This window comes from Topomyia yanbarensis, chromosome 1 (assembly GCF_030247195.1).
Source record: "Topomyia yanbarensis strain Yona2022 chromosome 1, ASM3024719v1, whole genome shotgun sequence".
Lineage (NCBI taxonomy): Eukaryota > Metazoa > Arthropoda > Insecta > Diptera > Culicidae > Topomyia > Topomyia yanbarensis.
In genome coordinates, this window is record NC_080670.1 from 143,971,810 (window position 1) to 143,993,531 (window position 21,722).

General features: G+C 37.9%; 3 protein-coding genes across 4 annotated transcripts in view; 2 read left to right on the forward strand and 1 right to left on the reverse strand.

The window, feature by feature from the left end:
• LOC131676155 (scoloptoxin SSD558) overlaps window positions 1-21,722 on the forward strand; it is a 431,501-nt gene that overhangs the window by 139,369 nt on the left and 270,410 nt on the right. The gene's annotated exons all lie outside the window — the stretch shown is intronic.
• The window catches only part of LOC131676189 (inhibin beta chain-like), a 40,675-nt gene that overhangs the window by 9,169 nt on the left and 9,784 nt on the right, over window positions 1-21,722 (reverse strand). The gene's annotated exons all lie outside the window — the stretch shown is intronic.
• On the forward strand, window positions 11,524-21,635 carry LOC131676178 (32 kDa beta-galactoside-binding lectin lec-3-like). Of its 2 annotated transcripts, none has more exons than XM_058955305.1 (5): window positions 11,524-11,840; window positions 11,909-12,079; window positions 12,135-12,383; window positions 21,035-21,194; window positions 21,254-21,635. In XM_058955305.1, exons 1-5 carry the CDS (start codon window positions 11,828-11,830, stop codon window positions 21,540-21,542), a joined length of 882 nt encoding a protein of 293 aa, XP_058811288.1. In that variant the 5' UTR covers window positions 11,524-11,827; the 3' UTR covers window positions 21,543-21,635. The 2 variants fall into 2 exon arrangements, with proteins under 2 accessions (XP_058811288.1, XP_058811284.1); XM_058955301.1 differs by having other exon boundaries at window positions 11,526-11,840; window positions 11,904-12,079.

A 21,722-nucleotide genomic window follows, 5' to 3' on the forward strand; every position in this document is an offset into this window, starting at 1 on the left:
TTACACTACTAGCCAAAATCAATCCACTTATTGTTAAAAATTAGGTTTTGACATTAAAGATGCCTTACTGCACTATTTGGGGCAGGCTGTCATTCTAAAATCTAAAATCAAACGATGTCACGTTTTTGCGTCACTATTTTGAACGGTAATAACTTTGTTATTTATGACGGATTTCCGGCTGGCTATCACCAAACAATTCGAAGTTATGTTTTATTGCTAAAGTGTTTTTATGTATTTCAATAGCACACTATTGAAAAACGAGCAAAATGAATAGATCTTGGAAAATGTTAAAACTCCCATACATCAGTCAATCTATCCCCGGCAGAGCCGTCAATAGGGAGCACCTTAGTGACTCAAACGAACACGAAAAGTTAGCGTGACGAATGAATTAAAATTTAAAATCACGTTAATAAAAAAAAAGAACACGAAAAGTTGTAAATAAATGTGCCGCGTGCCTGTTTGAATCAGTTGTTGCTCTTTTGCCAGACAAGTAACATCGTGCCTATAGCGTCTCGTACGACAGATTTGAGCACCCAGCACACTACGCTTCTATGAATCACGCCATCCTCGGCTATTTAAAGAATATCATTCCTCGAGCGAGTTCATTCTCCCGTCGAACGTCGGGCCGTAAAGAACAGCAGTAGCAATCAGGCATGTTGACAATGCGCTGCGATGAGTGTTGCATTTGATCACTGCTACCGCTGGGGGTAGGTAAGACGACAGGTCTAGGCATCCTGCGGCTAAGCGCTCGTGATGTCTCATTTCCATGGCTCTGATTAGCTGTATTGATTTCACCGATGACGTCACCCTCGGATATATAATGTTTAGCATTGCTTAGGCGCGCTCATTCTTTGATCGAACGTCGGAGTGGAGCCGATAGCAGTAGCCGACAGATATATTTAAATTATGCAGTGCGTTGTGTACTGCTTTGCACACCACAACTGGAGAGTTACGGCACTCAGTGTCAGTGCTAGTCAGCATGCTGTTGCGATGATTCTAATACCGCGTTGCTTTTTGCGACACTAGAGTTTTTAAACTGACAAAAAGCAAATCGACGGTTCTCTAATTTGAAGGGCCGATTGTTTTGACCGATTGAACATTTTGAAACTCGGTATTTTTACACCGGCACAATCTTTTGCTCATTTCGATTTATTTAGGTTCTCGTTCCGCAAAAAAGATTAAAATTTGTGCGAATAGAAAATGTTGAGCCCTAGTTAGCTCGACCCATAGCGTAATCCTACCCATTGGGGCCGTACACAAATGAGGTAGCTTTTTTCGACTAATTTCGACCCCTCCCCCCCCCCCCCCCCCTCGTAACATTTTGTCACAATATTCCCCCTCGTCACAAATTTGCTTCTCTACCCCCTAAAGTGCTACGTCATTTATGCATGGCCCCTGGCTATTGTTTAAAACGGTATGCATTGATCGAAATGGTAAAGCGAAAATCGAAACGTGACATCAAATAACTCAATTGATGTTTGACAACCCGGTTGTCAACGACTACTTGACAAAATGAATACTTTGTCCGACCTGGAACGGGACATGCGAAGACGGTCTTCTTTTTTCCCTCCCGATATTGATGTTATTTTGCAGCGATAAATCCGCTTGCAAAATAATTTCAAGCAAATGTCGATGATAATGCTGTGCCGATGCGGCATAGATTTCTGCCGATGATGTACAGATTTGTGCGAAAATAATAGAGCTCAAACATGACATGAATTATGTTATCGTTTGTCTGAGCTGTGTAAAATATCATTAATCATAACTGTTGAGCAGAATAATAAAATTGCACGTGCTATCGTTGCATTTTGCATATTTGTTTCTGTGTATGCATATGCATCCTAGCAACATGTAAAATATATTTTCTAAAAACACCTTATATATACCCAGGATATTACGATACTACCGAAGACTGTATATCAAGAAGACTGACAACTCTGTCCAGAATCTGGAGACAGTAACAGCAACGCCACTTGCGGGTAAAGGTGGTACTTCTCACAGTGATGCACACATACATATACAATTTTACATTAAGCTTCCTACCTTCCTCCAAAAGAGGCGATGTGACCTCTGTCGCTTCTCGTTTGTGTGGGAGAAGAAAAGAGATATCAGTCTTCTTAATATGTAGTCTTCGATACTACCCAGCCACTGTTCATTACAAGAAAATGAAAATCATCAAGAAAGGTCCGGTTCGCAATGACAGGCCATTGCCGGTTCGCGGAAACAGTTACTTTATTTCACTTTGCACGTCCCATCCCAGGTTCGACCATATCCGCAAAGAGAGTAAACGTGCGATATTTAAATTATTATATCGATTTTGCGGGCTGTTTTCGGCAAATTAAAGACTAATGTTGTTTTTGATTTTGTTTGCTGGACTACAACGGTGTAGTAGTCGGTGCTACACTCATTCAAACTTAGGTGTAATCAGTCTGTCTCTTTTTTTGCACTACACCGGTGTAGTTCCAGGTAAAAACAAAAACGACATAAGAGAAACGAAAGCAATGAAATTGAAAGATAGGTATTCTAGAGCGAATCAGTTATAAACATAACACGGAAAACTAAGACTAGGCAGGCCCATATGGTCATGATCGAAAGGAAATGTGAAGAATCCATTGCCTTCTGCTGGTAGGAGTTGGGCTTTCCACCCAAGTTTACCGCATGGTCGTTGATAGAACATAACTCATCATCATGTTTTAGCGCCGACGCCGCGAATTTTATTGCACACTACATTTTCAATGTCGCCCTGGTCGTGTCCTGAACACAACCCTTAATTTTTTTCAAATAACTGTTTTTCCATGAAAGTGCCCAACTTGAATTTTTGACGGTAGGTAGGGAACATCCTATAACCTATCTTGAAACAAAGTTTCATCCAAATCAAAGATGGGTTATTTTGTTATTCGACTTTAAATTTTTAAAATCGAATTTTTTCAGCGTAAAAGATTTTTTTCCAAAATTTTTATTCAAGAATTTTTTTCAACATTTTTATTAAAAAAATTGACTGATTTTGTGAAAATCACTTCTAAAACATTTTTTTGTAGGATTTATCAATTTTAGACTATAGCCATTGGAAAAAAATGGCAGTAAAAGTTTGACCCTTTTCAAAAGACAGTCTAGATCATTTTTGGGAAAACAAAGTATGCAAAATGGTTTTTTGTGACAAAGTTTTTATGTACAGAAAATTTCATTAATATCTGAGAGAGTGCTGGCAACATTTGTACGAGTTGGCGCGAAACTCGTCAATATCCTGAATCCTGCGGTAGCAGATAAAGGGTTAAGGGGTTATATACAAAGTTGTGGCGAAAAAGTGAGCTAAGTTCGTAATTTTTTAAAAGTGTTTTATGCAAATTTTATTAGAAAATGCGAAAGAAAGTTCGTTGGTAGTACTATCGAAGATAGAAAAACCAAGTTGAATTAAAAAAAACCTGTTTTAATCCACCTAGCGGTGCAATTGTGCCTTTCTCATTTCTCTAAACTGTGGCACGGAGGCTTTTATGTTCAACATAATTGTGGAAATGTCCATTACATTCTTAGTACACTTGGCACTTATACACAATGGCATGCCAGCCACGAACTTGATGAGCTACGTGTCGACGGTGAAACACTTGAAACAAAAAAATATCATACTCCATTAGCCTAATCAGCATTAGATCAATGTTATCTGCTTGCTAACTCATTTTGTCATGCGGGGGTGGGTATGTGAGGAGGGCGAAAGTCCCATGAACGAACGACTCCCCAGCTTAAATTGGTATGCTTTGTGATATAGTGGTGGTTTAAAGATGATGGGGTTGAAAGGGAGGGGTATGAGGGCTTGGTGGTCTGAGGGGTGATTTAAGGAGACTTTTAAAGGAGGGGAGTGAACAGTAGAGGGGGGGGGTGTAACCCCTCTCCGTAAACCATCAACTACGCCCCTGTTAAAATCCAGAAACCTTATGCGAGTCGAAAAAAAAAATTGGCCAGGATTAGGTTGACGTTTTTCAGAGTGATTGCATAACCTTTCTATATGAGAAAGGCAAAAATGTGCCAAAATCCAAAAAAGTGAATCGTCGTCAATTTTTTTCGAGTTTGCATCAAATCTCGACGTTTCATGCACCTTGAACACATTTAGCATCAAAAATAAAAATTCTATTTTTTAATTTTTCCTATAGTTAATATGAGAAATTTCTGTGTGGCCGCACTCTGAAACCCGTAATTCCGGAACCAGAATTCCGATCGATCCAAAGTTCAATAACAGCCGATGGGAAGGTTGCACCTTTCATTTGAGACTAAATTTGGGCAAATCGGTCCAGCCATCTCTGAGAAAAATGAGTGACATTATTTGACACATACGCACATACATACACACACATACACACACATACATACACATACACACATACACACACACACATACAGACTTTTTCCGATTTCGACGAACTGAGTCGAATGGGATATGACACTCGGCCCTCCGGGCCGGGATTAGGTTGACGTTTTTCAGAGTGATTGCATAACCTTTCTATATGAGAAAGGCAAAAAGGTGCGAAATCGGCAGTCCCAAAAAGTCGATTTAAAAAAAAAAAAATCGTGATAACATAAAATCTCGACGTTTCATGCATTTTAAAGATGTTTGGCATCAAAAATACGAATTCGATTTCTGAAATTTCATGGGGTCCCCCCTTTGAAAATTTTTTTGAGTTCCGGCTTATATGGGAATTTCATGTGTGACCGGACCGTTCAGTCTATATTTCCGGAACCATACAAGCGATCCGTGCGAAATTTTACAGACGTCTGTGGGGATAATATAGCTATCATTTGGGACTAAGTTTGTGAAAATCGGCCAAACCATTTCCGAGAAACTGATATGAGTTTGCTAGTTATGAAAGATGGCCGCTTTTCCCGGGCACTTCCGGAACCGTCTATGGTGGTCAATGTAGTCAACGAAAGTTTGTTTGGCCGTCGGTGACCTAGAACTGCAAAGCTAAGTTATTTGAGAGACATTTTAGCGAAATTTTTACCTTTTTTGCTTCCATTGGAGTATCGGTTTGAATCACAATTTGCTATGTGATCGCACGCCACAACCCGTAACTCCGGAACCGGAAGTCGGTTGGGGATAAAATTTAACAGCCATTTACGGGGACACAACATCTTTCATTTGAGACTAAGTTTGGTTGATTCGGTCTAGCCATCTCCGAGAAACCGATGTGACTGTTAGTCTGAATTTGGATACTTCCGCCGGGGCTTCCGGAACCGATGGTGGTGGCCAATGTGACCAAAGAGACTTTGAATGGCTGTTAATGACCTAGTACTACAAATCGAAGCAGTTGTGGTCACATTTTGAAAAAAATTTCACCATTATACATTCATTGCAGAATTTCCTAAAATCGACATTTTCTGCGTGATCGTACTCATCACCCTGTAATTCCGGAACCGAAAGTCGGATCCATTAGAAATTCAATAGCAGCCTATGGGAACGTTGCACCTTTCATTTGGGACTAAGTTTGTAAAAATCGGTTCATCCATCTCTGAGAAAAGTGAGTGAGATTGTGTTCGCGTACACACACACAGACGCACATACACACACATACATACACACATACATACACACACAGACATTTTCCGAACTCGACGAACTGAATCGAATGGTATATGTCACTCGGCCTTCCGTTAAAAAGCCGGTTTTCAGAGCAATTGCAATACCTTTCTATTGAGAAAGGCAAAAAATCAAGGTTTTCGGAGTTATGGCCTATCAGTTCATTCTTCTATACACGAAAAAAATCAGTTCATTATTGGCACAATCAAGTTTGAAACAATAAATTATACAGCCATATAGTCCCAAGATAAAAACTATTCGCCATTCCCGACCATGCGGTCGACTTGGGTGCAACGCCCAACTCTTACTTAGCAGAAGGCAAAAGACTCTTCACATTTCCTTTCGATCACGTCCATATGAGCCTGCCTAGTCCTAGTTTTCCGTTCTAAGTTTATAACTGATTCACTCTAGAATACTTATCCGTCTTTCAATTTCATTTGCTTTCGTTTCTCTTAGTCCTAAATTTGCCGAAAATAGCCAACAAAATCGATACAGAAGTAGAATAATTGCAATTGTTATCTATAGAATGACAGTCATTAGAAAGTATTCCTGTGTGTTTTTTTGATCAGTGTATACAGTTTCGTTCGTAAATAATTGCCGAAGAACTGAAGTAGTGGATTTTCGAAATTTGCACGTAAAAATCAAACGTCCTTCAGTATAATAATCGCCTAAAAAGTTCTTCTAGAAAAAAGTCAACCAGAAAGAACCTACAGTATAAAAATGGTTGTAAATTAATAGTTATTTTACTGAAAACTCCGTGTATCGTTTCATTCAACTTGAGCTTGTGCGACTACCCCTGGCTGCTACTCCGTTATCGATCTGGAATAGCTGAAGTTGCACAGGGAATCAGTAGATAATTATGCCTGGGAGTAGCGAAACATCTTTCAACGTGCAACTTCTGGTAATCCTAAAGTGTTTATTGATCAATATCGGCGCCGGCCAGAACGTAAATCGCGGAAGGAAACGGAAGCAATGTTAGTCCGATACTTGCTTTTGCTAGAGGCCATATATACCTACTGCGCACTCCACAAATATCACGGGAGGACGATATTTGTTAGTAAGTACTAGGGTGCGAATTCTTCTTCATCTTCTAGTTATTTTCCATCAGCTTATTTCTGCTACGAAGCCAAAGACCGACACCAGAGAGGTGACTCCACTATCTGGGGACTAGATATCGACCCATCAACTCATGGACCGGGACCAACGGCTTTACTTCCCTTCCGAAGGAAGACGTGACACGACAGATTTTTTCACCTCAGAAACATCTTAACGACCTCGGTTGGGATTGAACTCAGACAACTGGGATGAGTAGCGGTCACGCTTACCACTTAACCACAAGCGCCGTTGAAAAATCCGTATGTCGTTTCATTCAATATTAAAAGTCGGATAAGAAAAACTACTATGTAAGAATCGGTTACATTTTTGTTTCTTTTAGGTCAAGGTTGCTTTAATAGACTCGTACAATAAAAAGCTTCACTCGGAATTTACACGTGAAGTTGATACCACTTTTTTAACATTTCAATGTATTTAACGCGGGTTTTATAAAGCATGTTCGCTCATATAGAACTCACAAAAACATATTTGCAGAACCAGAGCTCAGATCCAATTAAACTGTTATTGATATATTTTTTTATTTTGAGGTTAGGAAATTTCAGAAACTGTCAGATAGGACCGGCATGGACTAAAGAGCAATTACTGATTCATACGTAGGAACTCAACGCGTGTAGAATAAATTGTGGGAGAGATGACGCACATTTCTAAAAATCGATCCTGTATCAAAGTAAACCATTCAATATTCGAAAAAAAACATTTTTATCAATTGCGATAAGTTTCTAAAATACTGTGAAATGGTTTTTGTCATGAAAAAAAATTCATCAATTTTTCACGAACATTTTTTTTTAAAAAAGGTCATTGCGGGAGAAACGCCGCATGTGCGGGTGAGACGCCGCACTGTGGTCACAAACTGGAAAATAGCGAACAAAAGTATTTTTAGCTCTTGTTGATGTGATGTTTTTTGTGACCTATGTCCACCCATGTCCGGCTGAGTTTCTCGAAGTTTGATTAAACCTATAAATCGGCTAGCACCTACACTTTTCTTAAGGGGTACTACCATTTCTAGAAACATTTTTAATTCGACATTAGAAAAATATTTTTCTTTTGCAACCTTGTATAACGGTTAAGTTTAAGTAATTAGTAGGGTTTCTTAACAGTTATGTGTCCAACAAAAAAAAACACCTTTAACAGGCCAACGTGGGTACCCGTGTACCCACAAATTGAAATGCTAATAACTATGGCTTCCTTTAACCGATTTGGACACTTTTAGATGTTTTGAATTCAGGAACTCGTCCACTTTTTGATTTTGCAAAATTGAACTGGATTAATGCATCTGGTTCTTGGTAATCCGGATTTTCCGGAGCAATGTTCCAGTACTAGGGAATGATTTGTAAATTTTAATAATGTCCTAGCAATATGAGTATCAAAACTCTTCAAATTGTCTCGGAAGTATGTTATTTATTGTTACGGGACCCTATTGAAAAATGGAATTGGAATGGAATGGCCACTCACGGCCCCACGGGAACCTGCTCCGGAATGTCCGTTCCGGGGTCAAATCACCAAATGGTTCCAAAACTACGAGATACAGCATACTGATAAGATTCCAAGAATTTTGATACCCATATTGCTAGTATTCCATTGAAGTTCACAAATAGTATCCCATCAGTGGAACCTGCTTCCGGATTCCCGGGAACCGTATGAAGTAACCCGATTCATTTTTACCAAGTCTTAAAGTGGATGAGTTCTTGAATCCAAAACACCCAAAAGTGTCGAAATCGGTTAGAAATTGCCTTAGTTATTGACATTTCAGTTTTGTGGGTACCCGGGTACCCACGTCGGCCTGTTACGTAGTAAAAAAATTCAGGAGCCCCTCCTCACTCCCCCCCTTACTATATCAATAATATTATTAACACAAAAGCTTGACTTAGTGAAGTTCTAAGATGTCACAAAGTTTCAATTTCCAGCTATATGCAAAACATGGGAATTTCATTAATTGAAACTTAAAAAGGTACCCGGGTACCGCGTTGGACACACAACGGTTAAACGCAGTTTTTGGCTGTTTCTCCCAACAATGATTTAATATAACTATTTTCGTTTTTATCCCAATATTAACTAATATGTAGATACATATCGCCCATTTAAATATAAAGATAAATAGACTCATAATCCTATATGTCGCTGTGTTGGGTCCGTTAGTTTGTGGATATACCTTATTAACCGTTATGTATCCGACGCGGTACCCGGGTACCTTTTTAGGTTTAAATTAATGAAATTCCTATGTTTTATCCATAGCTGGAAATTGAAACTTTGTGACATCTTAGAACTTCACTAAGTCAAGCTTTTGGGTAAATAATATTGTTGGTATAGTAAGGGGGGGTGGGGGGGTTAGGAGGGGCTCCTGATTTTTTTTACTACGGTCGACGTGGGTATCCGGGTACCCACAAAACTGAAATGCCAATAACTAAGGTAATTTCCAACCGATTTTTATGCTTTTGGGTGTTTTGGATTCAGGAACTCATCCGCTTTTGGACTTGGTATTTTACCAATCGGGTTACTTCATTTGGTTCCCGGGAATCCGGATTTCCGGAAGTAGGTTCCTGTACTGGGATACTATATTTGAACTTCAATGTAATACTAGCAATATGGGTATCGAAATTCTTGGAATTGCATCAGTAGGCTGTATCTCGTGGTTTTGGAACCATTTGGTGATTTGACCCCGGAACGGACATTCCGGAGCAGGTTCCCGTATGGGGGCGTGAGTGGCCATTCCATTCCAATTCCATTTTTTAAATTGCCATAGGGTCCCTTAATAATAAATAACAGACATCCGAGACAATTTGAAGCGTTTTGATACTCATATTGCTAGGACATTTTAAAAATTTACAAATCATACCCTAGTACTGGAACATTACCCCGAAAAATCCGAATTACCAAGCACCAGATCCATTCATACGGTTCAATTTTACATATCAAAAAGTTCCTGAATCCAAAGAAAATAAGTGTCCAAATCGGATAATGGAATCCACAGTTATGAGCATTTCAATTTGTGGGTACCCGGGTACCCATGTTGGCCTGGTAAAGGTGTTTTTTTGTTGCTCATATATCAGTTAAGAACCTATACCTAACGCAAATGTTCGTTTAATGACATTCCGATGTGAAAAAATGCTTTTTAACTATGGATCGGTCGCCATCATATGCGGCATCTTACCCGCAATTTTGATGCGGCTTCTATCCCAATTGTAGGGGAGACATGCCGCACGACGACAGTTTCCTCTGAAATTATAGATGACTGTACTCATGGTCAGAATGCCTTATGAAAGGTCCCAGCTATTCAACCGATACATGATTTACCAAAAAACAATCGAACAATTTATAAAAACGAAATTTTAATGCGATGCTACGTTATGCAACTGGACGCACATAATCATTAATAAAATTTTCGTTAGTTAATAATAAGGATTATTTAACATCTCCAGTGTTGTAATACTTCGAAATACTATCTCGCAATATATTACCGTATAAAAGTGACCCCATATACGAGATATAGAGAGTGCGGCATCTCTCCTGACGCTGTATCTCTCCCGAAATTACCCTATTTTCCGTTAAAATATGGTTTGCATCATTTTCTTATCTTCGTTCTAAAAAAAAAAAGATCACATTGTTCTCAGTATTAGATAAGCAACTTTTAGAATGATTATATAATTTGTCTTCGTGTGTATGAGAAAGGCAAACAGCTTGGCAACAATTGATGGTTATAAATCGTGTCTGGCCAAATTGGCTAACTGGTTCAGTTCCATGTGTCCTAGGTGATTGAGCAATAGACTGGTTCAATTTTTGACTTTTATCTCCACCAGACTCTACTGATTCCTTAGTAATTGTGCAAATTTTGGTACCGATCGGTTGTGTCTACGGACCCTCCAAAAAATTCAAAGTTTATATGGAAGTTTGTATGGAAAATCGGTTAACATTGAAAATAAATTCTTAAAAAATCACCTTATCAATCAATTAATCCGAACACTATATATTTCTAAAGGTAATCTTCTACTGAACACATTCGTGGAACATTAAAAGTTTATTAAAATTCGCTGAAAAAAGTTATTAACTAAAGAAGCAGCATGACTTCAAAACAAGTGGATTTTATTAGTAACCATAGCAACCCTGTTTGACTAGCTGTATCTGCCATACGCGAGCGGTGGGTGGCGAGTCTGGTTTACACTTGTATAAGGATGTAGCTATTCAAACAGGGTTGCTATGGTTACTAATAAAATCCACTTGTTTTGAAGTCATACTACTTCTTCAGTTAATAACTTTTCTCAACGAATTTGCATAAACTTGCAATGTTCCCCGAATGTGTTCAGTAGAAGTATAACTTATAGTGTTCTATAGAAGAATAACTTATAGTGATTAATTGATTGATGAGGTGATTTTTTAAGAATTTATTTTCAATGTTAATCGAGTTTCCATACAAGCTTTCAAATAAACTTTGAAATTTTTGGAGGGTCCGTAGACACAACCGATCGGTACCAAAATTTGCACAATTACTAAGGACCATAAAAGGAGTCAGTAGAGCCTGGTGGAGCTAAAAGTCAAAAATTGAACCAGTCTATTGAGCAACCAACTACAATCCAGATTTTTAGTAAGCTTGGTGAATTCAACGAAAACAGCCCGCCACCACCACATTATTACGCAAAAAATCTTATCACACGTTAACTAAAATAGCAGACATAGATTACCATTTTGAATCAAATTTCGTAAATGTTGCATTTTCAGATTTAAGCCGGTTTTTTTCACCAACTTATAGATGGCATCGATAAACCGTACCTTATCATTGTTCAGTGTGGAGACTGATAACAGGCAACATGACTCACAGACCAAGAATACACAGTTGAAAACAGTACACCTGAGGTTATCTGTCTGATTTGCAAGTGTTGGAACGAAAACGTTTGTTTTTGGTTGGTTTCGCGAATGTCAATTCTAATCATTCATTTAATCGCAAACCAGATAAGTTGGATATTATCATTTTCGATCGATTCTGCATAAGATATCGTGAGACGGTCGAATTAGCCCAGTTCCAGCGAAATCATTCGCGGTAACAGTTGAACAAATTTTGGTGTGTCTGTGTAGCCATAATGTTGACTCAATTTGCTGGTAATATATCGTGCACTGTCGAGCCCGGTCAGATATTCGTTATCGGTGCAAGGCCTATTGATGATGCCGAGCGGTATAGTTCTATTAAGCTGTAGACCTAAGCACACACTGTCCTAATTTTATTCTCTCTTTTTAGAATAGACATTAACTTTCTATCGGGCAAGTCTGAAGAAGCCGATAACATACTTCATTTTTCGGTTCGCTTCTTAGAGGATATAATTGTACGGAATTCAAAAATTGAAGGTGGGTGGGGTCCTGAGGAACGTCATGACGGGTTGAACGAATTAACTGCACCAAATCCTATAACGCCAGGTAAGTTAGGGAAAATGAAGATGATAACGATGGCTTACTATCGACCCGATTCTAGGAGAACTCTTCAAATTATACATACTAGTAGGCGATGACAAGTTCCATATTGCTATCAACGGACAGCCGTACTGTACGTACACCTTCCGAGCGCCACTATCGGAAATCCGTGCCATATCACTATTCAAGGATATCCAGCAAATCATACAAATTGATCATCGCCAAGCTTTTCCAACCCCGTTTCCAGCAATTCAGCTGGAGGAAACGTTCAATTCGTTCAGTAACGATGTTCCGAAACCGTTCCTTCCAGGTAAGTTTGTACGATATAAGAAGAATTTCATGTACTTATTTATGGTTAGTTATGGTCTCTCACCAACTGCACAGCAAAAAAAAATCTTGTAACTTTACATCTTGCTAGATGCACATAAAAGGAGCGTCCCAATTCACATAAATTTACATTAAATTACATGTAAAAATGTGAGTTGTTCGGCTTTTCCTAGGTCATTCAGCCTGAAGTTTACATCACAAAAGTCACAAAGCTTAATTTTACATATAAGAACATGTAGAATCGTAGTATCAGACAGAAAAATATGTCGCTACATTGTTTACGTCAAATGTAATTTTCTCTTTTTCTAACAGTGTGTGTTAGTAGACTCAGATGGGGCGTCTAAAAAATTAAATTGGTTTTTTGTTTTTATTTACGTGACTTATATGTTTTCATTCGTCACGTAAATTAAATCTTAATAGTGGACCAGCTCTATGAGTTTAGCAAAGATTAGCCCTTTTGGCGATTTATATTTCAAGACATCCGATCGAGTGCTTACCCACACTACTTTTAGGCAGTGATGCCACAAGCAGTGATGTCCCTATCCTCTGTGCAGTAAAGAGAAATTGAAATTACTCCCCACACTCTGGCAAGCAAAACGAGAGCGCTTCTCTTTCGTTGATGGCAGAGGTAAATTTTCATGCACCCAACACTGGAACGATCTAGAGTGTGGAGAAGAGCTATTGAAATTCTCTGTGGCGCGCTCAGATAAATTCGCCACCGCGCGCGCCCCAGAGTCGCTGTGGTGTATTCACAGGCGTGGTTTCACTGGCGTGTATTCACTGGCGTGTGATCTTTGGTTTGTTTTCGTCTTACAAGCGGCATTGCGGGTGAGATTGATTTAATTTGCACAGGTTGTTGCGTTGTGTTGTGTGGATGGCGGTGGCTTATTTCAAGCTTATATGATTTTCTACTGAAGATTTCATAGTTGCTTGGTAAAGCTTGCGAGTTTATAGAGTGTTGTTACACTACCGTGGGAAACCTGTAGTATTCGAGCCTAGGGGCAAACAAGGAAAACGTGTTACGTATCAATGTATCGGCTGGTATAAACAAAGTTTTATAATGATCTGTAGTATCAGATTAATCGTATAACAGATGTAAGACGGGATTTGCACATCCACATTAGGAACGGCCTATTTTTTGTTCGACTGAATAACTCAATGGTAAGTTAACTTATTTTGATTGCGAATTTGGCGACGCCAAAAAGTAAAGTGATACATTACAAGTAATGTCCTGGTATTACACACGTTTTCGATTATTATCATACGCAGGCATTGTAATTCTCTCTCACTCACGCGAAAAGAGGCTTATCCGATGTCCAACTTTTCCGAGATAAAGTCCACATAAAACAAGATAACGTTCACGAGAATTCACATTGTTACTTGTTTTTTTTCTGTAGCGCGTTATTAAAAATAATGACGTGCCAATTTAGAAGCGCTTCTATTTGACCGGTACAGTGCTTTCAAGGGGTTACAGCACTGTAGATTTTTTAAAACATTTAATTTTTATTTATTGGTTGAATTTTGTTTACTGGTGCTTTAGGATGCTGAAAATGATATTCCAAAAAATGAATCGCGAAAACAAAAAATAAATATTCAAATTGTTTCGCAACGCCTCTTATGTATACCTCGAGTATCCTGAAAACGTTAACCGTGTTTTTCTCGAAATAATTTTTTTTTGATCTGGCCGGAAATGTAACTCGAACAAATGATTTTTGATCAGACTAAAATTTTTACAGCATATTCAAGATTACTTTCTCCAGCGATGTACGTGGGATTTAATTTTTTCATTGCATAATTTTTTAATAAGCAAATTTTGTGTCGATTTTTAACACATTTTCAGCGTTTTTCGACTAAAAAATGTGCCATTTCGCGAAAAATAAAGACATAGAAAAAATCTTACGTATGCTGCTTGCTGTCGTTCTAAGAAGTTTAAAAGGCTTTGTTTTTTGGCTCTGGATAAAAAATTACGGGACATAGAGTTCCGGCCGTAGACCCCTTCCAAAAAAAATTCCCCGACGGGAAAGTGCTGCACAGCCGCCATCTTGTGACGAAATTACTCGAATAAATCATTTTTTGCAATAAAGTAATGTTATATATCTCATTAACCCTCTGGACGTAGCGCTTATGGCCCACTGAACGAGCAGCCGCTGATGCTTTAAGACGGGTTCGCTAGATTTTCAGAGCAGCGTGCACTGCCGGAAAGTTAAACAAGATCTCGATTCATCTCATTATTGTGTCAAGATAAATTCCCGAAATATGCCTATTTTTCGTGCTCTATAGTGGTGTAACCCCTCAATAATTAGTTCTGGAATCTTTTGACGGCATTTTTCTTCTGTGCCATCATTTAAATAAATTAGTTCGTTTTCTCTCGAATTTCCATGCGATGGAATAATAAGAGAGAGAATTAAAATTAAAACCTAACATGTTCGGGTACGAGTATAGCAAAGAAGTTCAAAATGGCAAATCCACCGTCTTTGCAGTACATACTAAATTGTTCCAAAGAACGTTTATCTGTTTACCGTGATTTTATAATTTGTAAAACTTATAATATTAAGTTTATGTATCAGAGGATGTTTATGACCTCACCGAATAAAAATCTTCTTGTGTAAACCTTGAACCTATAGTTGATTTCGTGACGTGAGGATGTGCTTTTGTTTTCATTTCGATCCGAAAAAGGAATACGATCTTCGTTTATCCCAAAAATTAACGTAAACTTCGTATTCTATACATATATTAATCAATTCACCTGTAAGTATTCATGCATACACTTCGAATCGAGTACACTTCCGTGATTTTCATTCTTAGTCCAATTAGGTGATTCAAATTTTCTGATAAACATAAATATAGGATTTGATTCCTGATGAAATAAGTTTTTATGGATATTTAGTAATATTATATCAGATAATGCTATTTATATTCAACATATTCCATTTTCTTCTCAAAATTTATCAATTTCGAATGCTCTAGTAATGTTAACAAAGTAAATACATAATAGTTTAATAGTTCCGCACTTAAGGTGTGAGTCGCATTTTAGTCATGCTTGGGTCAGTAAAAGCCAAATATTTTACGCTTTTTTGGCTATTCTCGAGCGACGTAGCGATACAAAAAAATATTTCGTTCTAATTCTAATACAATTTTTTTTTGAAAATCTACACTTGTACTGCATTACAACGATAGCATTAGTTAGACTCATAATATAGTGCAATGAAAGCAGAATGTTGAAAGTTGTTCTACGTGTCTTATGAACTGCCCTAGAATTTTAATTGCAAATATGGGAAATCGTTCAACGTATCTTTGGTATGTGTGCAGATAACTAGAATATTTGAGTGAAAATTGTGCTAAAAAATCGATGAAAAGTTCTATGGGCGATGTCAATATATTAAACGAAAGCATTTAATCCCAAAAATGATTAAAAAAATGTTAAGATTGTTTCTTAACCAATTTATGTATGTGAAACTTCTTGTACCATTACCACTACCATGTATCATTAATATAGCCATTGCTAATTACGGCTCCTATGGGACATGCAACTATAGATACATTAGCTCAACTATATATAACTTTCATACTCGGTCATACAAACAACGGGTTGTTAAGAACCGGCCACCATACCAGAATTTGCTTTTTTCCATATATATATTTTGACAACATACCAAGCACCATTTTAACAACATTCAAGCACCATTTTAATTCTTTCCCATTTTAATTCTGTCGATTTATGATTTTTTTTACACGATGGCTTCTGAAGAAAGCTTCGTTGACACTAAAGTAGCCTGACGATTTATCCTATTGAGCTTTCGCCGTAATATTATAGAACGTAGTTTTTTATATCATGTTAATCTACAGGTTTTTGGAATCTTTGGAAATCCCTCGGAAATCCCCTGTTCGAAGATCGTGCAAGATGTTTTCATAAGGCGAACTTTTTTCTATATTTTCGTTGATATAAAAGTTCGCAGCGATCTTTTCTTCTTCCGATATTTGCTTGAACCGAATAATGTTCCCAATCATCGGCACTCTTGAAGTTCACTGACGATTTTTTCCGTAGTGATATTTTATATCAGTGAACTTTTTATTAGAAAATCGGCGATGAAAAGATTCTGTTGTGAACATTGATATTTTCCCAACACTACCTTTTTGATAAAACACCTCATTCAAGAAAGTTATGATGAGGAATAATTTGTCACACAAAAATCGCTTGTTTAAACTTGAGGAAACACCTTACTTGTTACTTGAAAGTACGAAAAATTCATAGAGATTGACAGAGATTCCGACAGATACTACCAGATACCTAATACTTTGTTTTGCTGTTGATATTACGTGCAATGAATCCGTGCATTATAATTACGGTCTAACATACTAACTGACGCAAAAATCTAGAATACGTATAATAAACATTGTTGCTGCTGACCCATTTATAACATCCTTTTATGGAACACAAGATTCATTGTTCATTTAAAATAAGCGTGAACACTAGTGGCCTTTTTTCTTGACCCCGAAACTGAGCCAATTTATTTCGCTCATTGACGCGCAGAATCCCGGTCGTAGCTCCCATGCTCTTGAAACATTCGCTTTCGCTTGCTGTTTAAACGATTTCCACGCAAAATAATAAACAAATAAACAAATGAATAACGGGTGTACGCTCAATTGTGATGTTGTATGTAAATTAATTATCGTCACAAGCGTATACTTAATTTTACTGAATATGTCAAGCCTGTCGACGAAATCTAAGATTTCGTTTTAAACTTGTAGGATTGAGTTATAATAAAACTATTAATACTTATAACACGAGTTTGCACATCAGGTGCCTCTGGTCATTATAAAACTCTCTATACGATGATACGTAAAAAGTTTTCCCAATTTGCTCCAAGGACCGAGTACTTTTAGTTTTGCAGGTAGTGTAACAATATTTTATAAACTCGTTTGCTTTACCAAGCAACTTGTATGAAATCTTCAGTAGAAAATCATATAAGCTTGAAATAATCCACCACCATCCACACAACACAACGCAACAATCTGTGCAAATCAAATCAATCTCACTCACAATGCCGCTTGTAAGACGAAAACAAACCAAATATCATACGCCAGTGAATACACGCCAGTGAAACCACGCCAGTGAATACACCACAGCGACTCTGGGCCGCGCGGTGGTGACTTTATCTGAGCGCGCCACAGAGAATTTAAAGAGCAAGAGAGCACGGTTATCTCGCACCCAACTACCTCAACACCAGCGCACACTTGAAATCGGTCTTTACAGCTCCGAAAGAAAGAGCGTTCTATTTTTTTCTGTGGTGTGTGATCATTGTATTCTCTGTGTAGGCATCACACTTACGCGCCAGTGCATCACTAGGGTGAAATGCCATCACTGGCCACAAGTACAGATTTATCTATCTAGAAAGGTACAGGTACAGATTACAGGTTTTTGGTACAGATTCTGTAGGGTACAGATTTCAAATTTTTGTAAAAAAAAGTACAGATTGGTACAGATTTTTTAACATGACAGCAGGCTAAAATAATTTAACACTGCGATGCATCCCAGTAATCAGAAGCTAAACGTTGAGTTAGGCAGCTGACAGTGTGATGGCGAGAATCTGAAGTGGAGCTTGAACTGAAGCTGACATTAAAATGCGATATGCGAGAAACCTGCTTCCAGCAAATCAAAGGGATTGCAAACAAAGTGGCGGCGAGAATTTGAGCTAGAGCTGATATTGACATTACCAAATCTAACTCATCCGGAATTCTGACTGGTTTGAACTCAGTCGGAATTTCTGGTTTGATTTCGCCGAATGAAAAATATGTATAAAAATACTTTGTTTAAAACAATCTTGTTATTATTTGGGTACAGAATCCGGTACAGATTTTTCTATAGAAGAGTACAGATAGAAAAGATTTTTCAACTCCCGGTACACATTTCATTGTGGCAACACTGCTTTTGGGGGAACTGGTGGTAAATTGAACACGTCAAGCAAAGTCATTATTTGCTAACTAATAAGTGATTGAGATACTACAATCACCTTACATGTTTCTGGTTAGGCATGTTTTGTACATATTTTGTGGAAGTACTGCGTTCTAAACACTTTTTTCTAAACATTATTTCTGATTTCAAAACATGTCCAAAAATGAGATATGTTTATAGCGTGAACATGTGGTGGTGGTAAAATTAACACCTTCCTGCAAAATGTCCTGTATGTACGCAAAGCTTAGCGTTGGAAAGTATTTTCTGAGCAATGCTGATGTCCCAGCGGACTATGAGAGTATTGCATATCCTGTGACATCGAAAAATATTTACAAACTTGGGATTATCCATGGGTGATTAAACTTTTGAGGTTCTGTTGGAGAACAGTGAAGATATAGCAACTTGAGATTAGCGTTCCGACTAATTTTGAGGCTTGGTACTTGGAGTAGCAAGATGGGTCATATGCCCCACTACAACCTGTTCATTTCACCCACCAAAACATTCTATTTTCCAACAGCCGTTCCGATGGAACCATTTTGTCATGATCCCTACTTATTGCGGTAAAATATCTGAATGAGGTTCAATTACCATTATGTAACACCATTTTCAGAATAAAATTAAAATTACACCTCAAAAGACCTTATATTCTACATGCTGAATTTAACATCAGCGACAGACATGAATGCCGAATGGTTTCAATATCCTTTTAATACTTGGTAGGTCAGGTTTCTGTGAAGTTTGTTCTAAATTTAACAAACATTGACTTGATTTGGCTACCTGTCCATATAACCCCCCTCCACAACGGCGGTTAGGCGGGTTAAGTTAGATGCTGGCGATCGGTAGGCTATTAAAACTTTGTTCTAGGCTACCCGCCGTAACTTGCCGTTCACTGTGTGTTTGCATTTTTGACAGATACAAAAAAAATAGTCAGGGAAGTTGAATGGAAGGTGTGGCCGTATTAATTCAATTTTATAAAATAATTGGGTTAATTCAGGTTACGTTAAAGATACGTGCTCGAACATTTGGTTCACTTTCTTGTACGTAAAATGATAAATAAACTTTTTTTTGAATATTAAATTTATATGACTAAAGCCATGTTATACATGGTTCAGTTAACTGTTGGTCTTACGTTTGGAACCGGCGATACTGCACAATCTTGCGCTAATTTTACCATCACGACTCGATCCTTCGGAGGTCATTGATGAGATTGTATGCGTCTACGCGAACGTGAATATACAAGTTCTCTAGTGTTCTTCAGAATATTTCTCCGTGTAAAATATCATACCCCATTCCCCAACCTGAGGTCAGTTTGAACTACCTTTGGTCCTTGCCGTTGCTGATTCCATTAGTGTGTAAGCTGTCCAAACACAGTAACTGTTCGCTTCGGGTTGGGGAGGTGGTCAGCGCGTCTCTTATCACCTAGTTTTATTAGGTGATTCATCAACAGTGCAGTCACTTTGGTCATGCAACTATTTTTTCTGTTCTTATTTTATTGGAAATTAGTCTTCATCTCATTATTTTCAGAATCGCACATATTTTGTCGCATGCAATATTAAATTTTCGTTGATTTGATGGCATTGTAAGGTAAGACGTATCCACACGTATCCAATCGAGCTGACATTGCTTTGGACTGAGCAAATTAATTTCACTGTTTTTAGTGCTTATTTGACCAACAAGGAAACTTATCCACGTGGCAATAAATGGGGAAAACGCATGGATAACCAGTTAACAATTTCCTTCGGTCATATCAGCACGAAGAAATTTTTGCATATGCTTCTCCTTGATCAATTCAATGCCTGATTGTTTTAATTAACTATATTCTATATTTTCACTCAGATCTATAGTATTATTAGCTATCTCATGTTTTTTATATTTATTTGGGACTTATTTGGCACAATCAGTAGTTATCATAACAATAAATAAATCGCGCGCGGAAGTGATTGCTTAGAATCGGCATGCTGTTATACTATAGCTACGAAAATAACTCAGGTATCCGTTCCTGTTTTCATATTATTTTTGCAGTTTGATATAAATAAAAGTCCCTCTGACTACGAAACCATTGTACATGTGCAAATCCAATTATCTATAAGAATAGTACCAGACACAAAAATACATAGCGGGCGCCAACATTAACTTTTCCAAACATTCACCCAAATCTAGTTATTAGTTCGTGAAAATCATTTGATTCACGGCCATGTGCTGTTAGGCCCCCTGCAAAACTGATTCAGGCATTATTTCACTAAAAGTTTAATAACTTCTCCTAAGGAAGTTGGATTGGTTTGCAGCTTTCGAAAAAGTTGGAGGCAATAAAATTATCCTTCTTTTGTTTACTTGCAGTGATGAACTGACATATTCACTGCCACCTAGCGGTGGAAATGTGAAATAGTAATACAAACTTCAAACACATATTCAAATTTGGAGCAAAGACTCCTGGGGTTGCCCGATTGAGTTTTTTAAAATACTTTTTTTTGGCAGTCTACTATTCATGCATTCAGCTGCATGTGACACGATGTTGCAAAGTTTATAAAAATCAAGTAGCACAATTATATTTGTGGACACTACAAAGAAATATATTAAATATTAGAAAATGAGGATGCTTTTGTTATAGAAAGTAGTAAGGAATCACTCAGAACTAAACATAAAATTAGAAAAAAAAAATCTAAAATCTGCTTATTGTTTAGGCCATGTTATCGTTATAACCGCCATACCGTTCGGAAATCCTCGTGGTGGATTCATCATTCGTTTTATGGAAAATGGGTCGAAACGACAGGCTCTACACTTCAATCCACGTTTTGATCCACATTATGTGGTCGTTCGTAATTCACACACGGAGACCCTGGAGTGAGTATGGTTTATGAAATAATTGAAAGTGCCCACTTATTATTCGATTAATTTTGTAGATTCCGCCGGGAAGAAGAACGTCTCGGGGGATTCCCATTTGTACTGGATCAGCAGTTCAAACTGGCAATTGCTTTAACCGAAAATGAGTTCAAGTTCGCGGTGAACGGAAGCGTATTCGAATCATACGTATATCGTAGTGCCAATCAGTTAGACACTCTTAACGGATTCAAGATACAGTGCAGCAACGGGATGCAGCTCGAAGTTACCAGCGTGGACCACATGAACATGGGCGTTCCGGATTGTGAAGGTTTTGAAAGTTACTCTCACCCAGAGGTGGAAATATTTTAATAAATCACCTTTCGTGTCAATTTATTCAACTGTTTATCTAGGCACTGAACAGTAGACAAAAAATTAAATAAAATACCTACCTTGACTCCCAGATTTTCTGCAGCAATGCGATTCACTCTACGGCCAAGAACAAACTGTGGTGCTTGCTAATGCGTTCATATAAAATTTGGCAAGTTGTAG

What these genes read in the sequence shown, in the direction of transcription:
- LOC131676178 (XM_058955301.1), top strand. Translation starts at nt 11,749, where the DNA reads ATGTTGACTCAATTTGCTGGTAATATATCGTGCACTGTCGAGCCCGGT. An exon ending in ACCAAATCCTATAACGCCAG is followed by an intron (nt 12,080 to 12,134) that starts GTAAGTTAGGGA and finishes ACCCGATTCTAG; the next exon opens with GAGAACTCTTCAAATTATAC. An exon ending in TCACACACGGAGACCCTGGA is followed by an intron (nt 21,195 to 21,253) that starts GTGAGTATGGTT and finishes TTAATTTTGTAG; the next exon opens with ATTCCGCCGGGAAGAAGAAC.